Raw genomic sequence first — 25,079 nt, forward strand, 5'->3', positions numbered from 1 at the left:
TGAAAAAATCATTTTATTCTATTATTTTTTTTTCCTAAAGTCTCCCTGAAAAAAAAAAAAAATCAAATCAGTGGGAGATTAATATTTACATTTGTGCTTCAGTGACAGTCCTGCGTGTGTGGCATCTCTCTCATTTGTTGCCACCAACAACAGAGTGTGTAACATTGTGCCTGATTTTCGTTGTGGTCTCACTCACCTGTAAAGGGGTAGCTAAATCATACTGAAGTTATAGCTCACCGTGTAATTTGTGTGACAGCAACAAATACCGTTAGTTTGTTTACGTTTTTAAAACAATGAGGAAGTCTGGTGGAAGAGGTCGTGGCCGGGGGCGTTCATTGTCAGCTGGTAATGAGGGTAGTGGTAGTGGTGGAGCATCAGCTGGTCGTGGGAAAAAAAATATTGCACCTAAGTCTGGAGCTGTGGAGCCAGGTTCGTCGTCTGGCTACACAAGGCCTCGAACGCTCCCTTTTCTGGGAGTAGGAAAACCGCTTTTAAAGCCGGAGCAGCAAGAGCAAGTTTTGGCTTATCTTGCTGACTCAGCCTCTAGCTCTTTTGCCTCCTCTCGTGAAACTGGTAAATGTCAAAGCAGCGTGTCGTTAGTGGATGTTCACGGTCAGGGACAAGTCGCTTCCTTGTCCTCTTCAGCAAAAACAACAACAAAGAAGAATGCAGCAGGCGACACAACGGGTTACTCCATGGAGCTCTTTACACATAACGTCCCTGGCTTAGAAAGTGAAGCAGTTAACAGTCCATGCCCATTACAAGTTGAATCTGACATGGAGTGCACTGATGCACAGCCACAGCCAGACTACTATGCTGGTCCTTTGACTCAGACCACAACATTGCCCTCGCAGGGTAATGATCAAGAATCAGACCCTGATGAGACTATGTTGCCCCATCACGAACGCTATACCACCGACCGACACGGTGACACAGACGAAGTTGCACACGAGCTACAAGAAGAGGTAATAGATGACCCAGTTCTTGACCCCGATTGGCAGCCATTGGGGGAACAGGGTGCAGGCGGCAGCAGTTCTGAAGCGGAGGAGGAGGGGCCGCAGCAGGCATCAACATCGCAACAGGTTCCATCTGCCGGGCCCGTATCTTGCCCAAAACGCGTGGCAAAGCCAAAACCTTTTGGAGGACAGCGTGGCCATCCGGTTAAAGCTCAGTCTGCAATGCCTGAAAAGGTATCCGATGCTAGAAAGAGTGCAGTCTGGCATTTTTTTAAACAACATCCAATTGATCAGCGCAAAGTCATCTGTCAAAAATGTTCAACTACCTTAAGCAGAGGACAGAATCTGAAAAGTCTCAATACAAGTTGCATGCATAGACATTTAACCACCATGCATTTGCAAGCCTGGACTAACTACCAAACGTCCCTTAAGGTTGTAGCACCCTCGGCCAATGAAGCTAGTCATCAACGCAACATCCCTTCCGGCAGTGTAGGGCCACCATTTTCCGCACCACCTGCAGTATCTGTGCAGGTTTCTTTGCCAGGCCAAAGCAGTCAGGGTCAGGGAATCACCAGTTTCGTAGTAGGAAACACTGCATCTAGGGCACCGGCGGCAACAATACCATCTCCCACCGTCTCTCAGTCTGCCATGTCCACCGGCACCCCCGCTAGTTCCACGATCTCCAGCTCTCCAGTCCAGCTCACCCTACATGAGACTATGGTTAGAAAAAGGAAGTACTTAGCCTCGCATCCGCGTACACAGGGTTTGAACGCACACATAGCTAGACTAATCTCGTTAGAGATGATGCCCTACCGGTTAGTTGAAAGCTAAGCTTTCAAAGCCCTGATGGACTACGCTGTACCACGCTACGAGCTACCCAGTCGACACATTTTTTCCAGAAAAGCCATCCCAGCCCTCCACCAGCATGTTAAAGAGCGCATCGTCCATGCACTCAGGCAATCTGTGAGCACAAAGGTGCACCTGACAACAGATGCATGGACCAGTAGGCATGGCCAGGGACGTTACGTGTCCATCGCGGCACACTGGGTAAATGTGGTGGATGCAGGGTCCACAGGGGACAGCAAGTTTGGGACAGTTCTGCCTAGCCCACGGTCTAGGAAACAGTTGGATGTAGCCGTTCGCACCCCCTCCTCCTCCTCTTCGTCCTCCTGCAGAAGCGAGAGCTCGTCCACAGACCGCAGTCGCACAACCACTCCATCCGCAGCTGCCACTGTTGCACACCAGGTCTCCCATTATGGGGCAGCTACTGGCAAACGTCAGCAGGCTGTATTGGCTATGAAGTGTTTGGGCGACAACAGACACACCGCGGAAGTTCTGTCCGAGTTCTTGCAGAAAGAAACGCAGTCGTGGCTGGGCACTGTAGATCTTGAGGCAGGCAAGGTAGTGAGTGATAACGGAAGGAATTTCATGGCTGCCATCTCCCTTTCCCAACTGAAACACATTCCTTGCCTGGCTCACACCTTAAACCTGGTGGTGCAGTGCTTCCTGAAAAGTTATCCGGGGTTATCCGACCTGCTCCTCAAAGTGCGTGGACTTTGCTCACATATCCGCCGTTCGCCCGTACACTCCAGCCGTATGCAGACCTATCAGCGTTCTTTGAACCTTCCCCAGCATCGCCTAATCATAGACGTTGCAACAAGGTGGAACTCAACACTGCACATGCTTCAGAGACTGTGCGAACACAGGCGGGCTGTTATGTTTTTGTGGGAGGATACACATACACGGGCAGGCAGTAGGATGGCAGACATGGAGTTGTCAGGTGTGCAGTGGTCGAAGATTCAAGACATGTGTCAAGTCCTTCAGTGTTTTGAGGAATGCACACGGCTGGTTAGTGCAGACAACGCCATAATAAGCATGAGCATCCCCCTAATGCGTCTGCTGATGCAAAGTTTGATGCACATAAAGGATCAGGCGTCTGCAGCTGAGGAAGAGGAAAGCCTTGATGACAGTCAGCCATTGTCTGGCCAGGGCAGTGTACAGGACGAGGTAGCGGGCGAAGAGGAGGAGGAGGAGGAGGAGGATGATGGGGATGATTATATTTTTAATGAGGAAGCTTTTCCGGGGCCACTGGAAATTGGTGGCGCGGCAAGGCCGGGTTCTGGTTTTTTGAGGGACACAAGTGACGTGGATTTGCCCGAAACTGCCCCTCAACCAAGCACAACCGCAGATTTGAGAACTGGAACTTTGGCCCACATGGCGGATTATGCCTTACGTATCCTCAAAAGGGACACACGCATAACTAAAATGATGAATGATGACGATTACTGGTTGGCCTGCCTCCTTGATCCTCGCTATAAAGGCAAATTGCAAAATATAATGCCACATGAGAACTTGGAACTAATATTAGCAACCGTTTGCTTCTGGCATTCCCTGCACACAGCGCCCGTGATCGTTCTCACACGAGCTGCAGGGGCCAGCAGACCAGAGGAGTTAGAGGGGCAGAAATCAGAAGTGGCGTTGGCCAGAGGGGTTTTCTGACCAGGTTGTGGAGTGATTTTGCTATGACCGCAGACAGGACAGGTACTGCAGCATCAATTCAAAGTGACAGGAGACAACATTTGTCCAGTATGGTTACAAACTATTTTTCATCCCTTATCGATGTTCTCCCTCAACCGTCATTCCCATTTGATTACTGGGCATCAAAATTAGACACCTGGCCAGAATTGGCAGAATATGCATTGCAGGAGCTTGCTTGCCCGGCAGCTAGTGTCCTATCAGAAAGAGTATTCAGTGCTGCAGGTTCAATACTAACAGAAAAAAGGACTCGTCTGGCTACCCAAAATGTAGATGATCTAACCTTCATTAAAATGAACCACAACTGGATTTCGAAATCTTTTGCCCCACCTTGCCCGGCTGACACCTAGCTTTCCTATGAAAAGGTCTTGCCTGTGGACTATTCTGAATGCCTTTTCCAATCTCGTAATTTTCTGCACCTGATTGTCCAGCATACGACATGTTTACACCTCACTAAATGGCCAAACTCCCCACACGGGGCCGTGGTATCGACACTTGGCGACAGCACCCGTGAGAGTGCTGTTTGTCTGAAGAGGTGGGTGTGCCCGCTTTTGGTCGACGGCACTGCCACTGGGTCCCTCCTAGTACAATAAAGTGTCTCTGGCGGTGGTGGTGCGCACCCAACGTCAGACACACCGTTGTAATATGAGGGGCCCTGGGCCTGTACCGCCGGCCACAAGACAGTTCCCCCCCCCAGCTCAAACAGTGCTCTACCACTTGCAAAATTATCTCACAGCTCCACCAATGTTTAGTCTATGCGCTGACATCCTTCAATGCCTGCCACTGACAATACCATTGTATTGACATTTTTGTTATGTTAGGCCTTCGAAGCCTGTCTGCGGTCATTCCTTCCACTATGCCTCCACTGACCACACCACTGCTGCCCGTGTACCCCTGGAACCAATTTAAAATTGCCTACAGCCAGCCCAATTTTTTTATTTTAGGCCTTCGATGCCTGTCTGCGGTCCATTCTTTCTACTACTACTACACTGACCAGGCCACTGCTGCCCGTGTACCCCTGGAACCAATTTAAAATTGCCTACAGCCATGTGTTATTATTTTAGGCCTTCGATGCCTGTCTGCGGTCACTCCTTCCACTAGGCCTCCACTGACCACACCACTGCTGCCCGTGTACCCCTGGAACCAATTTAAAATTGCCTACAGCCATGTGTTATTATTTTAGGCCTTCGATGCCTGTCTGCGGTCACTCCTTTCAATATGCCTCCACTGACCACACCACTGCTGCCCGTGTACCCCTGGAACCAATTTAAAATTGCCTACAGCCATGTGTTATTATTTTAGGCCTTCGATGCCTGTCTGCGGTCCATTCTTTCTACTACTACTACACTGACCAGGCCACTGCTGCCCGTGTACCCCTGGAACCAATTTAAAATTGCCTACAGCCATGTGTTATTATTTTAGGCCTTCGATGCCTGTCTGCGGTCACTCCTTCCACTAGGCCTCCACTGACCACACCACTGCTGCCCGTGTACCCCTGGAACCAATTTAAAATTCCCTACAGCCATGTGTTATTATTTTAGGCCTTCGATGCCTGTCTGCGGTCACTCCTTCCACTAGGCCTCCACTGACCACACCACTGCTGCCCGTGTACCCCTGGAACCAATTTAAAATTGCCTACAGCCAGCCCAATTTTTTTACTTTAGGCCTTCGATGCCTGTCTGCGGTCACTCCTTCCACTAGGCCTCCACTGACCACACCACTGCTGCCCGTGTACCCCTGGAACCAATTTAAAATTGCCAACAGCCATGTGTTATTATTTTAGGCCTTCGATGCCTGTCTGCGGTCACTCCTTCCACTAGGCCTCCACTGACCACACCACTGCTGCCCGTGTACCCCTGGAACCAACATCAGAAAATATAAAAATAAGTATTTTGCTTATAAAAAAGAAAATACTGGAGAGATATCAAATGCAGACATTTTAACATTAAAGGGACTCTGTCACCTGAATTTGGCGGGACTGGTTTTGGGTCATATGGGCGGAGTTTTCGGGTGTTTGATTCACCCTTTCCTTACCCGCTGGCTGCATGCTGGCTGCAATATTGGATTGAAGTTCATTCTCTGTCCTCCATAGTACACGCCTGCGCAAAGCAATCTTGCCTTGTGCAGGTGTGTACTATGGAGGACAGAGAATGAACTTCAATCCAATATTGCAGCCAGCATGCAGCCAGCGGGTAAGGAAAGGGTGAATCAAACACCTGAAAACTCCGCCCATATGACCCAAAACCAGTCCCGCCAAATTCAGGTGACAGGTTCCCTTTAAAAACAAACACATACAACAAAAATCTGGTACAGTACTAAAAATGGCCACCAGCTACAATAACTTTCTCCTGCAAGTAGTTAACTGAAAGTTTTTTTCAATTTAAAACACAGATATGGCATCCACCGAGTGTTGTCCTGTCGCGTCTTCTTTATATTATTGCCAAGAAGATGCAAAACAATGAAAATAATAAAATCATTATTTACCAAAAAAATAGAGTAAGTCAAAACCACATTGCAAATAAACATTCATTACAAATAAAGAAGCAGGGCGCGTCCGAGGGTGAGTATATACCTAATAAGAATATAATCACCCTCGGACGCGCCCTGCTTCTTTCCGACAGCCTTCCTTCCTAAGAATCAGCCCTTCCGTGGTGTAGAGAGAGGGTTTGTTACACTCCAAGGTGTTCCCCAGGTTGCCTTTCCTGAGCTTCGATCTTCATGCTCTCGTTTAGTAGTTGTCGGAAAGTAGGCTGCATTAGGCCTACAAATTGGGTATGGGGTGGAGAGAGATGGTGTGTTACACTCCAAGGTGTTCCCCAGGTTTCCTTGCCATTGCTTCGGTCTTCCGACTCTCGTTTAGTAGTTGTTGGAAACTACGCTGCATTAGGCCTACAAAATGGGTATCGGGTGGAGAGAGATGGTGTGTTACACTCCAAGGTGTTCCCCAGGTTGCCTTTCCTGAGCTTCGATCTTCCGGCTCTCGTTTAGTAGTTGTTGGAAACTACACTGCATTAGGCCTACAAATTGGGTATGGGGTGTAGAGAGATGGTGTGTTCCACTCCAAGGTGTTCTCCAGGTTGCCTTTCCTGAGCTTCGATCTTCCGGCTCTCGTTTAGTAGTTGTTGGAAACTACGCTGCATTAGGCCTACAAATTGGGTATGGGGTGTAGAGAGATGGTGTGTTCCACTCCAAGGTGTTCTCCAGGTTGCCTTTCCTGAGCTTCGATCTTCCGGCTCTCGTTTAGTAGTTGTTGGAAACTACGCTGCATTAGGCCTACAAATTGGGTATGGGGTGTAGAGAGATGGTGTGTTCCACTCCAAGGTGTTCTCCAGGTTGCCTTTCCTGAGCTTCGATCTTCCAGCTCTCGTTTAGTAGTTCTTGGAAACTACACTGCATTAGGCCTACAAATTGGGTATGGGGTGTAGAGAGATGGTGTGTTCCACTCCAAGGTGTTCTCCAGGTTGCCTTTCCTGAGCTTCGATCTTCCGGCTCTCGTTTAGTAGTTGTTGGAAACTACGCTGCATTAGGCCTACAAATTGGGTATGGGGTGTAGAGAGATGGTGTGTTCCACTCCAAGGTGTTCCCCAGGTTTCCTCGCCAATGCTTCGATCATCATGCTCTCGTTTAGTAGTTGTTGGAAACTACGCTGCATTAGGCCTACAAATTGGGTATGGGGTGTAGAGAGATGGTGTGTTCCACTCCAAGGTGTTCTCCAGGTTGCCTTTCCTGAGCTTCGATCTTCCGGCTCTCGTTTAGTAGTTGTTGGAAACTACACTGCATTAGGCCTACAAATTGGGTATGGGGTGTAGAGAGATGGTGTGTTCCACTCCAAGGTGTTCTCCAGGTTGCCTTTCCTGAGCTTCGATCTTCCGGCTCTCGTTTAGTAGTTCTTGGAAACTACACTGCATTAGGCCTACAAATTGGGTATGGGGTGTAGAGAGATGGTGTGTTCCACTCCAAGGTGTTCCCCAGGTTGCCTTTCCTGAGCTTCGATCTTCCGGCTCTCGTTTAGTAGTTGTTGGAAACTACGCTGCATTAGGCCTACAAATTTGGTATGGGGTGTAGAGAGATGGTGTGTTCCACTCCAAGGTGTTCCCCAGGTTTCCTCGCCAATGCTTCGATCATGATGCTCTCGTTTAGTAGTTGTTGGAAACTACGCTGCATTAGGCCTACAAATTGGGTATGGGGTGTAGAGAGATGGTGTGTTCCACTCCAAGGTGTTCTCCAGGTTGCCTTTCCTGAGCTTCGATCTTCCGGCTTTCGTTTAGTAGTTCTTGGAAGCTACACTGCATTAGGCCTACAAATTGGGTATGGGGTGTAGAGAGATGGTGTGTTCCACTCCAAGGTGTTCTCCAGGTTGCCTTTCCTGAGCTTCGATCTTCCGGCTCTCGTTTAGTAGTTCTTGGAAACTACACTGCATTAGGCCTACAAATTGGATATGGGGTGTAGAGAGATGGTGTGTTCCACTCCAAGGTGTTCCCCAGGTTGCCTTTCCTGAGCTTCGATCTTCCGGCTCTCGTTTAGTAGTTGTTGGAAACTACGCTGCATTAGGCCTACAAATTGGGTATGGGGTGTAGAGAGATGGTGTGTTCCACTCCAAGGTGTTCTCCAGGTTGCCTTTCCTGAACTTCTATCTTCAGGCTCTCATTAAATTGTGGTTAAACGGAACAACTGCATTTGGCGTACTAGTTGGTTTGGGGCCTACTATCGGTGTCTGCCACTCCTTGCTGTTCTCCTGGTTTCCTGTCCTGAAATTCCGTTTTCAGGCGCTCGTTAAGTAGTTGTTAATGTTAGACTGCATTTGGCCTACTAGTTGGGTTGGGGCCTACTATCGGTGTCTGCCACTCCTTGCTGTTCTCCTCCACTGAACAAAGCTGTGCCGCCTGTTTACTACGGTTGCCAATTTTGAACTGCATTTCGACTACTTACTGATTTGGGCCTACTCTCTGTGTCAGCCTCTCATTCCAGTTGTCCTCCACTGCAATGCCCCCTGGTTATTCCTGTGTTACCAATTTTGAACTGCATTTAGCCAACTTTATTCTTTGGGCCTATATCTGTGTTTCCTCCTCATCCTGCCCATTGCCCAGCCAGTGATAGATGAGTCTGCTGGTACATTGACCCATAACGCAACATTCCCCGTGCACGCTACACAACAACATTGTGACCCTGCTGAAAGTCAGGTTGCTCTTCCCGCATACCATACCACCTTACACGGGGACAAAGAGGAAGGTGCAGATGAAAGTGCAGGTTCCTTCATCAGGTGGGGGGAGGAATACTAGTTGGCGACGTCACTGGCACAGGGCCTCTCATAGTACGCAAAAGTGTTGCTGCCAGTGGGAGGCGCCCCCGCCGTGCAAACACACCGCTGTACTTTGAGGGGCCCTGTGCCAGTGCCAATGCCAACGAGTGGGCCCCCCCTGCTTGCTCAGGTTCACAGCACTTGCAAAGTTGAAATACTTACCTCTCCCTGCTCCACTGCCGTGACGTGGTCCAGATTTCCTGGGCCCACTAATTACTTGAACCAGCCCTACCCACCACAACTTTAGCCAAATGAACCCCAATTTCAAATGCCTTCCAATTATTATAAGGTAAATTACGCTTGACAAGCTTCATTAAGAAGAATGGATGGTTTTGACATTAAAATGGGCACTCTAGGTGTTTTCCTGGCCCCCACTCACTGCCGACTATGCTGCCCCATTGACTTGCATTGGGTTTCGTGTTTCGGTCGATCTCGACTTTACGTCATAATCGGCCGATTTCACTCGACCCGACTTTTGAGATAGTCGGGTTTCGCGAAACCCGGCTCGACTCTAAAAAGGTCAAGGTCGCTCAACTCTACCCACGAGTACTAAGAGAACTAAGTAATGTAATGGATAAACCATTATTTCTTATTTTTAGGGACTCTATAGCGACAGGGTCTGTTCCGCAGGACTGGCGCATAGCAAATGTGGTGCCAATATTCAAAAAGGGCTCTAAAAGTGAACCTGGAAATTATAGGCCAGTAAGTCTAACCTCTATTGTTGGTAAAATATTTGAAGGGTTTCTGAGGGATGTTATTCTGGATTATCTCAATGAGAATAACTGTTTAACTCCATATTAGCATGGGTTTATGAGAAATCGCTCCTGTCAAACCAATCTAATCAGTTTTTATGAAGAGGTAAGCTATAGGCTGGACCACGGTGAGTCATTGGACGTGGTATATCTCGATTTTTCCAAAGCGTTTGATACCGTGCCGCACAAGAGGTTGGTACACAAAATGAGAATGCTTGGTCTGGGGGAAAATGTGTGTAAATGGGTTAGTAACTGGCTTAGTGATAGAAAGCAGAGGGTGGTTATAAATGGTATAGTCTCTAACTGGGTCGCTGTGACCAGTGGGGTACCGCAGGGGTCAGTATTGGGACCTGTTCTCTTCAACATATTCATTAATGATCTGGTAGAAGGTTTACACAGTAAAATATCGATATTTGCAGATGATACAAAACTATGTAAAGCAGTTAATACAAGAGAAGATAGTATTCTGCTACAGATGGATCTGGATAAGTTGGAAACTTGGGCTGAAACGTGGCAGATGAGGTTTAACAATGATAAATGTAAGGTTATATACATGGGAAGAAGGAATCAATATCACCATTACACACTGAATGGGAAACCACTGGGTAAATCTGACAGGGAGAAGGACTTGGGGATCCTAGTTAATGATAAACTTACCTGGAGCAGCCAGTGCCAGGCAGCAGCTGCCAAGGCAAACAGGATCATGGGGTGCATTAAAAGAGGTCTGGATACACATGATGAGAGCATTATACTGCCTCTGTACAAATCCCTAGTTAGACCGCACATGGAGTACTTGGTCCAGTAAAGGGGATGAGAGGACTACAATACCCAGATAGATTAGCGAAATTAGGATTATTTAGTCTAGAAAAAAGATGACTGAGGGGCGATCTAATAACCATGTATAAGTATATAAGGGGACAATACAAATATCTCGCTGAGGATCTGTTTATACCAAGGAAGGTGACGGGCACAAGGGGGCATTCTTTGCGTCTGGAGGAGAGAAGGTTTTTTCACCAACATAGAAGAGGATTCTTTACTGTTAGGGCAGTGAGAATCTGGAATTGCTTGCCTGAGGAGGTGGTGATGGCGAACTCAGTTGAGGGGTTCAAGAGAGGCCTGGATGTCTTCCTGGAGCAGAACAATATTGTATCATACAATTATTAGGTTCTGTAGAAGGACGTAGATCTGGGGATTTATTATGATGGAATATAGGCTGAACTGGATGGACAAATGTCTTTTTTCGGCCTCACTAACTATGTTACTATGTTACTATGTTACCGGGAGCAGTCGGTCATGTGTCCACAAGTATGCAATATGTATAGCCACATTCTGACTAGACATGCAAGGTCGCGCACGTCTAGTCGGAATGTGGGTGGGAGAATGCATATCACATACATGAGGCCCCATTGCCACCTGATTTTAGCAGCAATACTTTAGAATCCTGCTTTGCACATAGTGACTGAAGATTTTTTTTCAAAAGACCGACAACCCATTAACGGTGTAAAGTTGCTTGTTTCTACATGCTCTTTGCAAACAGAAAACTGTTTTAAGACTATGTCCGCACGTTGCGTTTTTGCTGCTTTTTTTTCTGCAGGCGAAACCTGCTCTCTTGGACGTAAAGAAGCTGCTTACAAAAAGCAGTTTTTGATGCCTTTTTATTGTCTCTTGTGCATGCTGATAAAGTTTAGTGCCCCCCCCCCCCAAAAAACAAACAAAAAAAAACAAAAAAAAACATGATGCAACTTCCTTAGGTTTTTGCACAAAAAACGCAGCAAAACCTGATATCTGTGTTTTTTGCTGCACTTTTGCACTTATTGCTTTCTATGAGTAAAAACGCTGAAAGAAGTGACATGCTGCAGTTTGCAAAAACAAAGCAGTGTTCCAATATTGCTAATACTGACCTACAAAGCCATCCACAACCTGTCTCCTCCATATATCTCTGAACTAATCTCTCGATATCTTCCCTCACGTGACCTCCGGTCCTCCCAAGACCTCCTTCTCTCCTCCACACTTATTCGCTCCTCATCCAATCGCCTCCAAGACTTCTCCCGAATATCCCCCATCCTCTGGAACTCTCTGCCCCAACACGTCCGACTATCAACCACAGTCGGATCCTTCAGACGGAACCTGAAAACTCATCTCTTCAGGAAAGCCTACAGCCTGCACTGACACCGCTGCTGCCTCATCACCAACGAAGCTACCGCCTCACCAACACCGGAGCTCCTGCAACCCTCAACCTACTGTCTCCTTCCCCATAATCCTGTAGAATGTAAGCCCGCAAGGGCAGGGTCCTCGCCCCTCTGTATCAGTCCGTCATTGTTAGTTTGTTTTCTGTATGTGATATTTGTAACTTGTTTGTAACCCCTTCTCATGTACAGCACCATGGAATCAATGGTGCTATATAAATAAATAATAATAATAATAATAATAATTCATATACATTTCAAACGTCCAAAATAATAAATATAACCTCCAAGCATATACAACTAATCAAGTCCCCCATATCTACTATATAATTGTCTAAGGGTCACTTCTGTCTGTCCTTCTGTCTGTCTGTCACAGATATTCATTGGTCGCGGCCTCTGTCTGTCATGGAAATCCAAGTCGCTGATTGGTCGTGGCAAAATGCCCACGACCATTGCCACAACCAATCAGCGACGGGCACAGTCCAGCCACAAAATGGCCGCTCCTTCCTCCCCGCAGTCAGTGCCTGCTCCATACCCCTCTCCAGTCAGCCCTCACACAGGGTTAATGGGAGCGTTAATGGACCGAGTTATGCCACGGTGTAACGCACTCCATTAACGCAGCTATTAACCCTGTGTGACCAACTTTTTACTATTGATGCTGTGTATGCAGCATCAATAGTAAAAAGATCTAATGTTACAAATAATAATAATAAAAAAAAAAGGTTATTCTCACCCTCCGACGTGGCGCTGTCCTCGGCAGTGCAAGCGGCATGTTCCGGTGCCAAGGATGCTATGCGAGAAGGACCTGCCATGACGTCACGGTCATGCTACCGCGACGTTATCACAGGTCCTGCGCTCATACCAACCCTGGGACCAAAAGCTGCCGCGTGCACCGCACACAAGCGCCAGGACTACAAGGGGGTCTACGGAAGGTGAGTATATGTTTATTATTTATTTTAAGTCTTTTTTTAACCACGCAGATAGTGCCCACATTGCTATATACTATGTGGGCTGTGTTACATACTACGTGGGCTGTGTTACATACTGCGTGGGCTGCGTTATATACTACACGGCTGCTATGTACTACGTGGGCAGTGTTATATACTATGTGGGCTGTGTTATATACTGCGTGGGCTGCGTTATATACTACATGGCTGCTATATACTATGTGGCTGCTATATACATACATATTCTAGAATACCCGATGCGTTAGAATCGGGCCACCATCTAGTATATAATAAAAAGGAAACAAGAGGAAAAACGAAAATCACGTATCATTAAAATCCAATAATTTATTTAATGTATGAATATTAAAAATAAAACAAAGGAAAATCACAAACAATTGAGGGTCATACAGTAACTTTTATACAGCTCAATGTCCATATGTAAAATAAACCATTTTTACTTTCTTTGAATATTATCCCGGTGTCTGTACCCTCAAGAACCCCGACAGCGCCGTTTTGCTGTAATGGCTTCCTCAATACACATGCCCCCTTTTGAGGAAGCCATTATGGGGAAACAGCGCTGTCGGGGTTCTTGAGGGTACAGACACCGGGATAATATTCTGTGTAAGTAAAAATGGTTTATTTTACATATGGACATTGAGCTTTATAAAAGCACCTATTTGCACTAATCACTTTCTTACTCTAATCATCCCATTTTTTACAAGAGAAAAAAACTTTTGGCATTTGAGCATTTTCTATTGATTTTTGTTGGTGGGATGTGTAAAATGGATTAGGTGGATTAGTTGGGTTATTATTACTTATATATGTCCAATTAATTATTTATTCCTGGTTACTGTATGACCCTCAATTGTTTGTGATTTTTAATATTTAAATTAAATAAATTATTGGATTTTAATGATACGTGACTTTTGTTTTTCCTCTTGCTTCCTCTTTATTATATATATGGGGGACTTGATTATTTGTAGTTTTCCAATTCAGTCAGGAAAAAACCCCAATGTGTGTATGAGATTTATTAAATCTCACAGCTTTTGCTGGTACTGTAAAATGTTACTTAAAATTGCATTTTAAAAAAATGCAGCAAAAACGCAGCATGTGAACATACCCTCAAGCTAGACATCTAGGATTCTGGCATAAAACAGAGGCCAATATTTCCCTTATCTGTCATATCTTCTGCCAGGGATCTTCTGAGGGCATCTGACCAAGATTGCTTGGTCTCTATAGCAGACAGGGCGGTGAGGGAAACTTTTTGTATAAGCAATTACCTACCGTACATGTCAGTGAGAACTAAATCCTGTCTCATTTTTCACAAATACTAATAAAGGTACCGTCACATTAAGTGTTTCGTCGTTGTGTGGTCGTTGGAGAGCTGTCACACAGACAGCTCTCCAGCGACCAACGATGCCGAAGTCCCCTGGTAACCAGGGTAAACATCGGGTTACTAAGCGCAGGGCCGCGCTTAGTAACCTGATGTTTACCCTGGTTACCATTGTAAATGTAAAAAAAACCAAAAAACACTACATACTTACATTTCGGTGTCTGTCGCGTCCCCCGCCTTCAGCTTCCCTGCACTGTGTAAGCGCCGGCCGTAAAGCAGAGCGGTGACGTCACCACTGTACTCTGCTTTACGGCCGGCCGGCGCTGACACAGTGCAGGGAAGCTGACGCCGGGGGACGCGACAGACACCGGAATGTAAGTATGTAGTGTTTTTTTTTTACATTTACAATGGTAACCAGGGTAAATATCTGGTTACTAAGCGTGGCCCTGCACTTAGTAACCTGATGTTTACCCTGGTTACAAGTGAAGATATTGCTGGATCGGGGTCACACACGCCGATTCAGCGATGTCAGCGGGTGATCCAGCGACGAAATAAGGTGCTGGCCTTCTAGCTCCGACCAGCGATGTCACAGCAGGATCCAGATCGCTGCTGCGTGTCAAACACAACGATATCACTATCCAGGACGCTGCAACATCACGGATCGCTATCGTTATCATTCTAAAGTCACTCAGTGTGAAGGTACCTTTACACAAGACAAATCTGATGCAGTAGAAGACAATTATGTCCTATATTTACACTGCATGACACTTGAGACAGGTAGAAAAGGCATCAAATGTAGGTTTTTCTCTCTGTGATAATTCGATGCACGTCAGTCACTCTCCCGTCCTTACACCTTCTGGCTGGCATATTTTACTCCAATATTTTGGTTCCAAACAATGGCACATGTCATTTATATATCTGGCACCCGGGACAAACACACCATTGATGCAACCTGTGCAGCCGCACAGGGGCCCAAGAGGTAAGGGGGCCAGTACCACCCCCAATGCTGCCAGCAGCTTCTGCCACTGTCTCATTATTGGACTGTACAGGACCCGTATACTGTTGTTGCACAGCGGTCCTCTTCTGTCTGTGTCCGCCCATTTTATTACGTCACTTTTGTAGACTATATAAAGGCTTTACAATTGTAAAAACACATACGGTAATAAAATTGCCAGATGATTTACTCTTTAGCACAAATAGAACCAGACTGCTGTGATGCATTTTGCTTAGTAAATCTCCCCCAATGTTTCACGATTTTGTTTCTTTAATAAGATGTTTCCTCATTTTCTTCGCTGATTATTGTACCAGTGCCACATTGTTATAGGGTTATTCCTATCTCGGCTTTTTATGGTTTATAACTGCGTCCTGCAGCCGTGAACTGAAGATGGGACTATAAAAACAGCCGAGTGTGTCTGTGCAGTCTCCGGACCCCCCGTAGAAATTAATAGGAATACGTACGCCACTTCGCACATCGGAGTATGCTGGCTCTGCAACTGCTCCATGTACAGGTTGTTTGAATGTTCGGAATTTAGACAGGATATCTAGGCTAATCTCATAGCCCTTTCTACATATCTTTTCTCCTTCTAAGTATTTAATCCCAGATTAACCAGTTCAAGACTGGGAGATTTTTACCTGTTCCAAGACAGACACATTTTCTATTTTCATTCTGCATGTAGGTTTAAAAGATACAACCCCTTTTTTTCTTGTCTAGTTAATTAATTATTTTTTGCATTTTTTTTTGTGATACCAGTAATTTGTTTCTTTTTTTTTTTTTGTGGAATCCAAAATGAAAACGTATCAAAAACTAGACATTTCAGTTTGCTCCTTTTTTTGGGGTCCTGAGGGGGTAGGGCTAGTAACTGTGGTTTTTGGATAGTGAAGTTGTTTTTAGTATATTTCTTTCATTTGGGTTATAGGTGGGGCGGGGATGGGGCATGTCATTGTGGCGCCCCAGGGTCCTGGTCGTCGCAGTGGTATTGCTTTCCTCTCGGGGAGAGTGATACTACGTTTGGAGGCAAAGAAAGATAACTGCATCCAGGTATCACAAACATGCAACACATTTCACACTCCAGACCACCAGGGGGAGCGCCTGACCCTATTTATTAGGTCTCTCCCCACATATATATATAACTGGTAGTCTGTAGGGAAAGTTAGTCGGTTCCAGACAGTAGTCTGAGGTGGACAGAGGGTCCAAAGGAGCTGTGCATGCCCTCAGAGCTGCAGCTCCTAGAAAAAGACATTCAGAAGGCAGAATTGTATTGCAGCAATCGTGAAGAAAGTCGTAGCAAAGGAGAGGATACCAGAAGGGGTCCAGCCCTGCTCAAGCTGTCTCCTTCTGAGGCGCAACATCCCGGTAGCCGGAACACCGAGGGAGTAAGGACCTCTACGCCTTATTTCAGAGAGACCGTCAGGACAGCTAATTGCAAGTTACCTGTCCGCACTTACACCCAGGAGGCACGGTGACAACTACAGAGCCGGGTTATCTAAGAGACCCTATAAACAGGCTCAAGTCACCAGTCATACTGGTTTTGACCTATCCTATATGGGGGACAGAGAGAGAGAAACATTGCATTTGTGAGACCCTTATGTGAAGCCATAGGCAGTAAGGGACTACACCACTGCAGCGCAAAGGAAGGCAACTGATTTCCACCTGGACAAGCGGACTCTGGACTTGCCTCCAAACCAGCTGGACTCTGCCCGCCCTGTGATCTGGTGCCCTGGACTGTGGATGCTGAAGTCCTCAGTAAAGGTGAAGAGACTGCAACCTTGTTTCCTCGTTCTTCACTGCGCCATTCATCATTCACCATCTACACACCGGGAAGCCCTGGGGATATCATTCACCTGTGGGAAGGTATACCATCTAGCTGTCATAACATCACCCCAGCGGACCCCTTAAAGCAGCGTCGGTCACCCTGACCGAATACCACAGGTGGCGTCATGAACATTCCCCTTAAAGACCTTCCCCTTTTATACGGATGTCCCAGGGCCACGGACCGGGTAAGCCACCGTGACATCCCCCTGTGAACCGAAGGACCCGGTACCGAGTACCTCATGGCCCCATGGGGGCGCTCCATCATCATTACATTTATATTTTTTATGTCTAATTTCCAATGTAATTGCAGACTCTGGAAAGTTTAGAAAACATGCTTGCAGAGTTCTGCAAGTAGTAGAAAGGAAAGGAGTTAAGCTTGACGGACAGGTTCTTCTTTATTCAGATACAATTCATACAAACAACATCTGGTAAGATGATGGTGAGTGAATTGGCGCTAAGCACTTCAGGTGTCGTAACACCCTTAATCATGTTCATGTTCATCATTACGGGTGTTAAGACACCAAAATTTTTTTTTTAATTGAATTATTAAAGGGAACCTGTCACCCCCAAAATCGAAGATGAGCTAAGCCCTCCGGCATCAGGGGCTTATCTACAGCATTCTGTAATGCTGTAGATAAGCCCCGATGTATCCTGAAAGATAAGAAAAGAGGTTAGATTATACTCACCCAGGGGTGGTCCCGCTGCGGTGGGCGTCGCGGTCCGGGGCCTCCCATCTTCTTACGATGATGTCCTCATCTTGTCTTCAGGCTGCAGCTCCAGCGCAGGCGTACTTTGTCTGCCCTGTTGAGGGCAGAGCAAAGTACTGCAGTGCGCAGGCGCAGGGCCTCTCTGACCTTTCCCAGTGCCTGCGCACTGCAGTACTTTGCTTTGCCTAGGACATTGTATGTTTGGATCAGGAGATCCATAGTAAGGCCGGGGTCAAATTTGCGAGAAACTCGCACGAGTCTTGCGTCTCTAGACCCGGCACTGCTGCCGGCACTCAGGACCGGAGTGTACGGTGCATGTATTTCTATGTCGGCACTCAGGACCGAAGTGTGCGGTGCATGTATTTCTATGTCGACACTCAGGACCGGAGTGTACGGTGCATGTATTTCTATGTCGGCACTCAGGACCAGAGTGTGCGGTGCATGTATTTCTATGTCGACACTCAGGACCGGAGTGTGCGGTGCATGTATTTCTATGTCGGCACTCAGGACCGGAGTGTACGGTGCATGTATTTCTATGTCGACACTCAGGACCGGAGTGTGCGGTGCATGTATTTCTATGTCAACACTCAGGACCGGAGTGTGCGGTGCATGTATTTCTATGTCGGCACTCAGGACCGGAGTGCGCGGTGCATGTATTTCTATGTCGACACTCAGGACCAGAGTGTGCGGTGCATGTATTTCTATGTCGGCACTCAGGACCGGAGTGCGCGGTGCATGTATTTCTATGTCGGCACTCAGGACCGGAGTGCGCGGTGCATGTATTTCTATGTCGACACTCAGGACCGGAGTGCGCGGTGCATGTATTTCTATGTCGACACTCAGGACCGGAGTGTGCAGTGCATGTATTTCTATGTAGCTGAGCGATCCAGTCCGAGTGCCGGTGACAGTGCCGGGTATTGAGACGCAAAACTCGTGCGAGTTTCTCGCAAGTGTGACCCCGGCCTTAGTGTATATGTTACTCGCTGTTAGGGCGCATTCAGACATCTGTACAAACTGGTCCAAGATGATGGACAGTGATGCACTGAACTCAGAACACTCCTTTGCAGCAGTGAAGCTGTTGGGTTGTGTATAGTCATATGCTGTAGGTTGGTTCCAGCGGCCATAGACAAAGTTGTGAGTGCAGCTCTGGTCTATAATACAGGCAGGATTATTACAAGGGAAGGCGAAGTTCACAGGTCATTTTTACATTGCAGTGCAGTGTATCCAAAGAATTTTATTCACATGACACAAAAGCGTGTCCTTTTGGCATTTATTTAGGTGGTGTGCATATTAATTCATTATTTTCATGTACAGGGCTGTTTAATTGCTCTTTGGACTCTTAAACTGGCAATACGCATTAATACAGTTTTAGCCAAACTTACCAATAAAACTTGATCAGCTGCTGTCCTGACTTTCCCTCGGCACCAGATGTCGAGAAATGATCAGGCTGTTGGATTTCAGCATGCCCAATCCTTTTGTTCTCAGGCAAGTTAAGTTGCAAATGGTTTACCCCTCTCTTTCTATCATGTATACAAGGCCAAGGTAAGTATATATGTGTATTGGTGGTGGGGAGGAGAATTTGGTGGAAAGATTACTATAAGGCCGGCGTCACACTAGCGAGTTTTACGGACGTATGAGCGCATAAAATACGTCCGTAAAACACGCATTACACACGGCCCAATTATTCTCTATGCCCCAGCTCCTATCTGCCGTATTTTACTGATCCGTATTATACGGCTTTCTACGGCCGTAGAAAATCGCAGCATGCTGCGTTTGTCACCGTATTGCGCAAAAAAATCGCCAATGAAAGTCTATGGAAGCCAGAAAAATACGGATTACACACGGACCAACAGTGTGACTTGCGAGAAATACGCAGCGGTGTTAGAGAGAAAAGCCGGCAATTCAGTGCGGTGTACAGTAAAATCACACTGACAGCTTACAATAGAATACGTAGAATAAATGTCTACACATAGAATAGGTATATATATATATATATATATATATATATATAAAGTGAGACACATATATGTATATATATATATATATTAATATTTCATACAGCGCTAGATCGCTTAAAAGCCGGTAATTCAATTGCCGGCTTTTGCTATCTCCTTCCAAAACCCGACATGATATGTGACATGGTTTACATACAGTAAACCATGTTATATTCCCATTTTTTTTTTGCATATTCCACACTACTAATGTTAGTAGTGTGTATGTGCAAAATTTGGGCGTTCTAGCTATTAAATTAAAGGGTTAAATGGCGGAAAAAATTGGCGTGGGCTCCCGCGCAATTTTCTCCGCCAGAGTAGTAAAGCCAGTGACTGAGGGCAGATATTAATAGCCTGGAGAGGGTCCACGGTTATTGGCCCCCCTGACTAAAAACATCTGCCCCCAGCCACCCCAGAAAAGGCACATCTGGAAGATGCGCCTATTCTGGCACTTGGCCACTCTCTTCCCATTCCCGTGTAGCGGTGGGATATGGGGTAATGAAGGGTTAATGCCACCTTGCTATTGTAAGGTGACATTAAGCCAGATTAATAATGGAGAGGCGTCAATTATGACACCTATCCATTATTAATCCAATAGTCAGAAAGTCTGAGGGCGCCTCACCGCGAATGAAGGTAACTACAGGTCATTGACCTAGTTTCCATTCATTCGCTGGGGTTTTACAGTCAGGAGCATAGCTGCATTATAGCAGAGCTCCTGGCTGTAAAAAAAATTAACCCCTTCAGATAGATTTACAACGTGGGACGTTACAGATCCTCGGAAGGTATGGATATTGTTGGTTTATTATTTTTTCTTTGTCACAGAGCGAGGGTCTTCCGGTGGATTACCAGAATAATAAAATATTAAAACAACATGTGTTTTTATTTCATTAAAAGACTTTTTAATAATGTGTTTGTGTTTTTTTTAACCATTTCAGACTATTGGATTAATAATGGATAGGTGTCATAATTGACGCCTTTCCATTATTAATCTGGCTTAATGTCACCTTACAATAGCAAGGTGGCATTAACCCTTCATTACCCCATATCCCACCGCTACACGGGAGTGGGAAGAGACTGGCCAAGTGTCAGAATAGGCGCATCTTACAGATGTGCCTTTTCTGGGGTGGCTGGGGGCAGATGTTTTTAGCCAGGGGGGGGGGGGGCAATAACCGTGGACCCTCTCCAGGTTATTAATATCTGCCCTCAGTCACTGGCTTTACTACTCTGGCGGAGAAAATTGCGTGGGAGCCCACGCCAATTTTTTCGCCATTTAAACCTTTAATTTAATAGCTAGAACGCCCAAATTTTGCACATACACACTACTGACATTAGTAGTGTGGAATATGCAAAAAAAAATGGGGATATGACATGGTTTACTGTATGTAAACCAGGTCTCATATCATGTTGGGTTTTGGAAGGAGAAAGCAAAAGCCGGTAATTGAATTACCGGCTTTTAAGCTGTCTCGCGCTGGATGAAATATTAATATATATATATATATATATAGACAGTACATATGTTTTTATTATTTTTTGAGCACATGGATCTCTTGTATATCCGTATGTCGGTTTTGCAAGCCTGCGAGAAAACACGCAGTACGGATGACATACGGATTACATACGGAGGATGCCATGCGCAAGATACGCTGACACACCCTGCCTACGGAGGAGCTACGGACCACTATTTTGGGGACTTTTCTGCGTATTACGGCCGTAAATTACGGACCGTATTTTTATACGCTGAGTGTGACGCCGGCCTTAAGCCGACAACTATCAAAAGTATATGACAGGCTTTGAAAATCCTGTGAGTCCTACTTCCCCCACTAACACAGAGTAATTGACCTTTTAATAATGAGCGTACATGCTCAGATAAAGTGTTATCTGAGCATGCTCGAGTACTAGTAGAGTATCTTTGACGTGCTCGATTAGTATGTTTGAGTCCCCACAGCACGCTTGCTCATCACTACTTACTATGTCTTTCTATCTATGTGCAGTTGCAAGATAAGCCATAAATCACCATCCATGGAAGGGGTGTCCCAGTGAGCCACCTGAATAGACATGTTTTAGTTTCTTTTTTTCTCTTACAGGGAAGTGGTTTCTATTAATCACTTTCTGGAAGCTGCTGCTGAAAAAGAGTTCCGAGGGAAAAGAAGACTTCAGCAATTTATCGAGAACCTTCTGCAGAGAGTGGAACTTGCAGAGAAACAATTGGAGTTTTATCAAAACCGCCAGATCAAAAACAGTCAGCCTGCTCCTGAGGATGCCATGGTAAGAGATAGTGATTATCAGTTCTCTGAGGTTGATATATTTATAAACCTGTAAATAAGTAACAGCGAACTGTTCTCCGATGTATTGTAACAACCGGGCTTAAGGAAGGAACGAGTTAGATAACGCATCGTATAGACTCCGACCCGCAGCTGCTACTGAAGTGTTTGGACAGACACGGATTTCAGTGGGTTCTGGCTGCTCCTTTACAGCTCCTGGGACAATGGTCAGTTACAGATAAGATTCCCCCTATTACCAGACAAAATGTCAGAAATCAACATTTTAATTCCAATGATGGCCCGCTCGCTGCCCTTCAGCCAAATAACATAAACTCACATCGCAAACAATTTTGTTGGACGGAGGTCGGCCTCAGCTTATATTTAAAATGCAACCATTAAACCAGATAACGTGCCAGGTAAATTATAAATTATCACCATCATTGAAGGAATATTGTATCAGCCCACTTTCCTTTTTTGTAATTTTTAAAATGAAAAAAATCACACCTTTTTTTTTGCCTAAAATACAAAGGAAATATGTAATCTTTAACTTTAGCCTTTTAGAGATCATTTCCCGGCTCAGAAACCGACGAATCCCCGCAGCGCACAGTGCATGATCTGGGGGGATTCATAAGTCTACGGTCTCTGAGTGACTGTAAACTTATCGATTTGGACGGACAACCTCTTTATTATGGGGAATGGAATTAGTTATTTGCTGGCCCTTCAAACCCTGGGTTATTTTTCGGGAAAACAAAAGACTGTTCATTGTGAATTACAGCATGCCTGATCTGTCTTTGTATCCACAACCGCAGTGGTAAGAGATTCAGAAGCCATCACACTTATTTGTTAATTGTCCAATTCCACCAAAATTGATGGTTTTGGCTGATTTTTTTGTCTTTAACCTTCGTCCGGCTGAGTAGGTACAATTGTAACTATTCCGTTTTAAAATTGCAATAACTTTTTTTTTTTTCGAAAAGCCGTAGGGGGCTGAAATTTCGTGACATTTCTGCAGTTTTGGTCCAGAATATATTGGCCAAATATCAAAGTGGAGGTATATATGAAGGTACAAATGTACCTCTGCAGCCTGTTAACGTTGTAAAATTATGCAGCCTGACGAAGGTTAATGAGTGTGCTCAGCTTTAGTGACTGTGTTCTATCTGTGCTTCACAGATCAAACAATACCCAATTAAAGTCTTATATATCAATCATGTTCACTTTCAGTTTTTTTGCAGACCAAGTATCCATGAATTAAAAAAAATTGGAGACATGATAGATTTTCATCCTAGTCATGGATCAAAATCCCACATTCAACTCTTTTGTCCATGAAAAAGTCATACAGCACGCTGATGACATGATAAACTGATGAAATTCTGATTTACAGCACTGATGGAAACTGATCCATTTTTTTTAAATATGACAAAAGAAAAACAAATCATGATTAGAGATGGGCAGACACCTGGATGTTCAGGTTCGGCCGAACAGTTATAAACAGTACCCGGACCGGAACCCGAACCCCATTCACTTGAATGGGGGGGGCCGAAACATCCAGTGTTTGCCACGCTGTCAAGTGCATGACAGCGTGTCAAACACAGCTTCTGATCAGCGGTAAAATCATCACCTCCAGTCAGACAGCCGCAGTTCCCACGCTGTCAAAAGACAGCGTGAGCATGCAGCTGTGATCGTAGGCATAAAGTTTACCTAAGTAAACCTGCTGCCACTTATAACAGTGAGAGCAGGAGCAGCTGATGGGAGTATTCATCAGCTGGCTCCTGCGCTGTAAATAATTTTATACTTTTGATAACCAGCCAGGGAAAACTCACAGCTGGGGGCTGCAACCCTCTGCTGTCAACTTTAGCAAGACTGGTTATCAAGAATAGAGGGATCCCTACGCTGATTGTTTAATTATTTAAATAAATAATTTAAACAAAACAGCAAAGGTCCCCCCCCCCATTTTTGACAAGAAGCCAATCTAAAGCAGACAGTTGGGGGCTAGTATTGTCAGGCTGGTAAGAATAGCAGCCCGTAGCCACCCAGAAAATGCGCATCTATTAGATACTAGCTCTTTGCCCGGCTCTTCCCACTTGCCCTGTTGTGGTGGCAAGTGGGGGGTTCATATTTGGGGGTTGATGTCACTTTTGTATTCTCAGGTGACATTAAGCCCATGGATTACTAATGGAGAGGCTATAGGACATGCAAATGCTGAACATTAAACAGGTTTTGCTACACTTCAGTATTAAGGAGAACCTGTCACCAACTTTTCCCCATATGAAGTATGGCCACCACCATTAGGGCCTTTTTTACAAACTACTGGAATGCAGTAAAAAAAAATTCCCCAATCCATTCTGCAGATCCCAAAAAAGACCTTTCATAAAACTCAGAGATGGCGCTGTCCAGTCCGATGAGCATCTCTGGTTTTGATCTGGCGCCTGCTCTCTTCTTGTGATGGCCTTCTTCTTCCTGCTTCTTGCGGATGATACCGAGGGCAATGCAAAGTACAATAGAGTGCTGGGAAAGGCCAAAGAACGCTGATGACCTGGAAGTAAAGCTGGTGCATACGCACTATAGTAGTTTTCTCTGCCCAGGGCATTGCACAGAGAAGTGCAGCGGTGCAGGAGCTCGATGGGTGACAGTGTCTAGATGACGTAGGACACATCATCCAAATGAATCAGCAAAGAAGGATGGCAATTGTGACGAGAGAGGAAGCGCCGGATCAAGACCGGAGACGCCCATCAGACCCGACGGCCCCATTGGTGAGTAGAATAAAAGGTCTATTTTGGGAGTTGCATAGTGGATTAATAACGATCCAGTATGCTGTAAAAAGATCTATCATGATGGCGGCCTTACTTTATAGGGGAAAAACCTGGCTGCAGGTTCCCTTTTTAAGTCTCTTGGGTGGAACAGGGAAAATATAGTAATTTTTCAATTGTAATCATTGAAAAATTAATTTCCTCGAATGTTTTAAATTTTGCTCTCGTACACAGACAGTGGAGTGATTCCTGCTGATGGCACTGGGCTTATTAGCTGAATGGAGGGGGTGCAACATTTTGGGGGAGTCACAATGTTTTGTGTGGTTTAACAAAAATGTATTATCTAATCATGGGACAGCGCCTTTACCCATATGCTTTTCCTGCATAATAAAGTCTTAGGAATATTGAGATTTTCTATTATATTATCATGTACATGTAACCTTTCTTTTCATCCAACAGGTTGTACATTTTCAAGCTAGCCGGAAAAGCAAGTGCCAGTATGTATAAATTATTCTGTGTGTTTATCTGAAATCTCATTATCAGTTCTAACATAATG

The 25,079-nt window shown here is 45.5% G+C and overlaps 1 protein-coding gene across 1 annotated transcript in view; it reads left to right on the top strand.

Annotated features, from left to right (window-relative positions):
* The window catches only part of ZNF365 (zinc finger protein 365), a 46,523-nt gene that overhangs the window by 15,559 nt on the left and 5,885 nt on the right, over positions 1 to 25,079 (top strand). The window contains exons 3-4 of the mRNA XM_069753623.1: positions 21,603 to 21,783; positions 24,983 to 25,020. Coding sequence (XP_069609724.1) covers positions 21,603 to 21,783; positions 24,983 to 25,020 — 219 coding nt within the window. The remainder of the gene's footprint in view (positions 1 to 21,602; positions 21,784 to 24,982; positions 25,021 to 25,079) is intronic.

Source organism: Ranitomeya imitator, chromosome 2, assembly GCF_032444005.1.
Source record: "Ranitomeya imitator isolate aRanImi1 chromosome 2, aRanImi1.pri, whole genome shotgun sequence".
In the NCBI taxonomy this organism is placed as follows: Eukaryota; Metazoa; Chordata; class Amphibia; order Anura; family Dendrobatidae; genus Ranitomeya; species Ranitomeya imitator.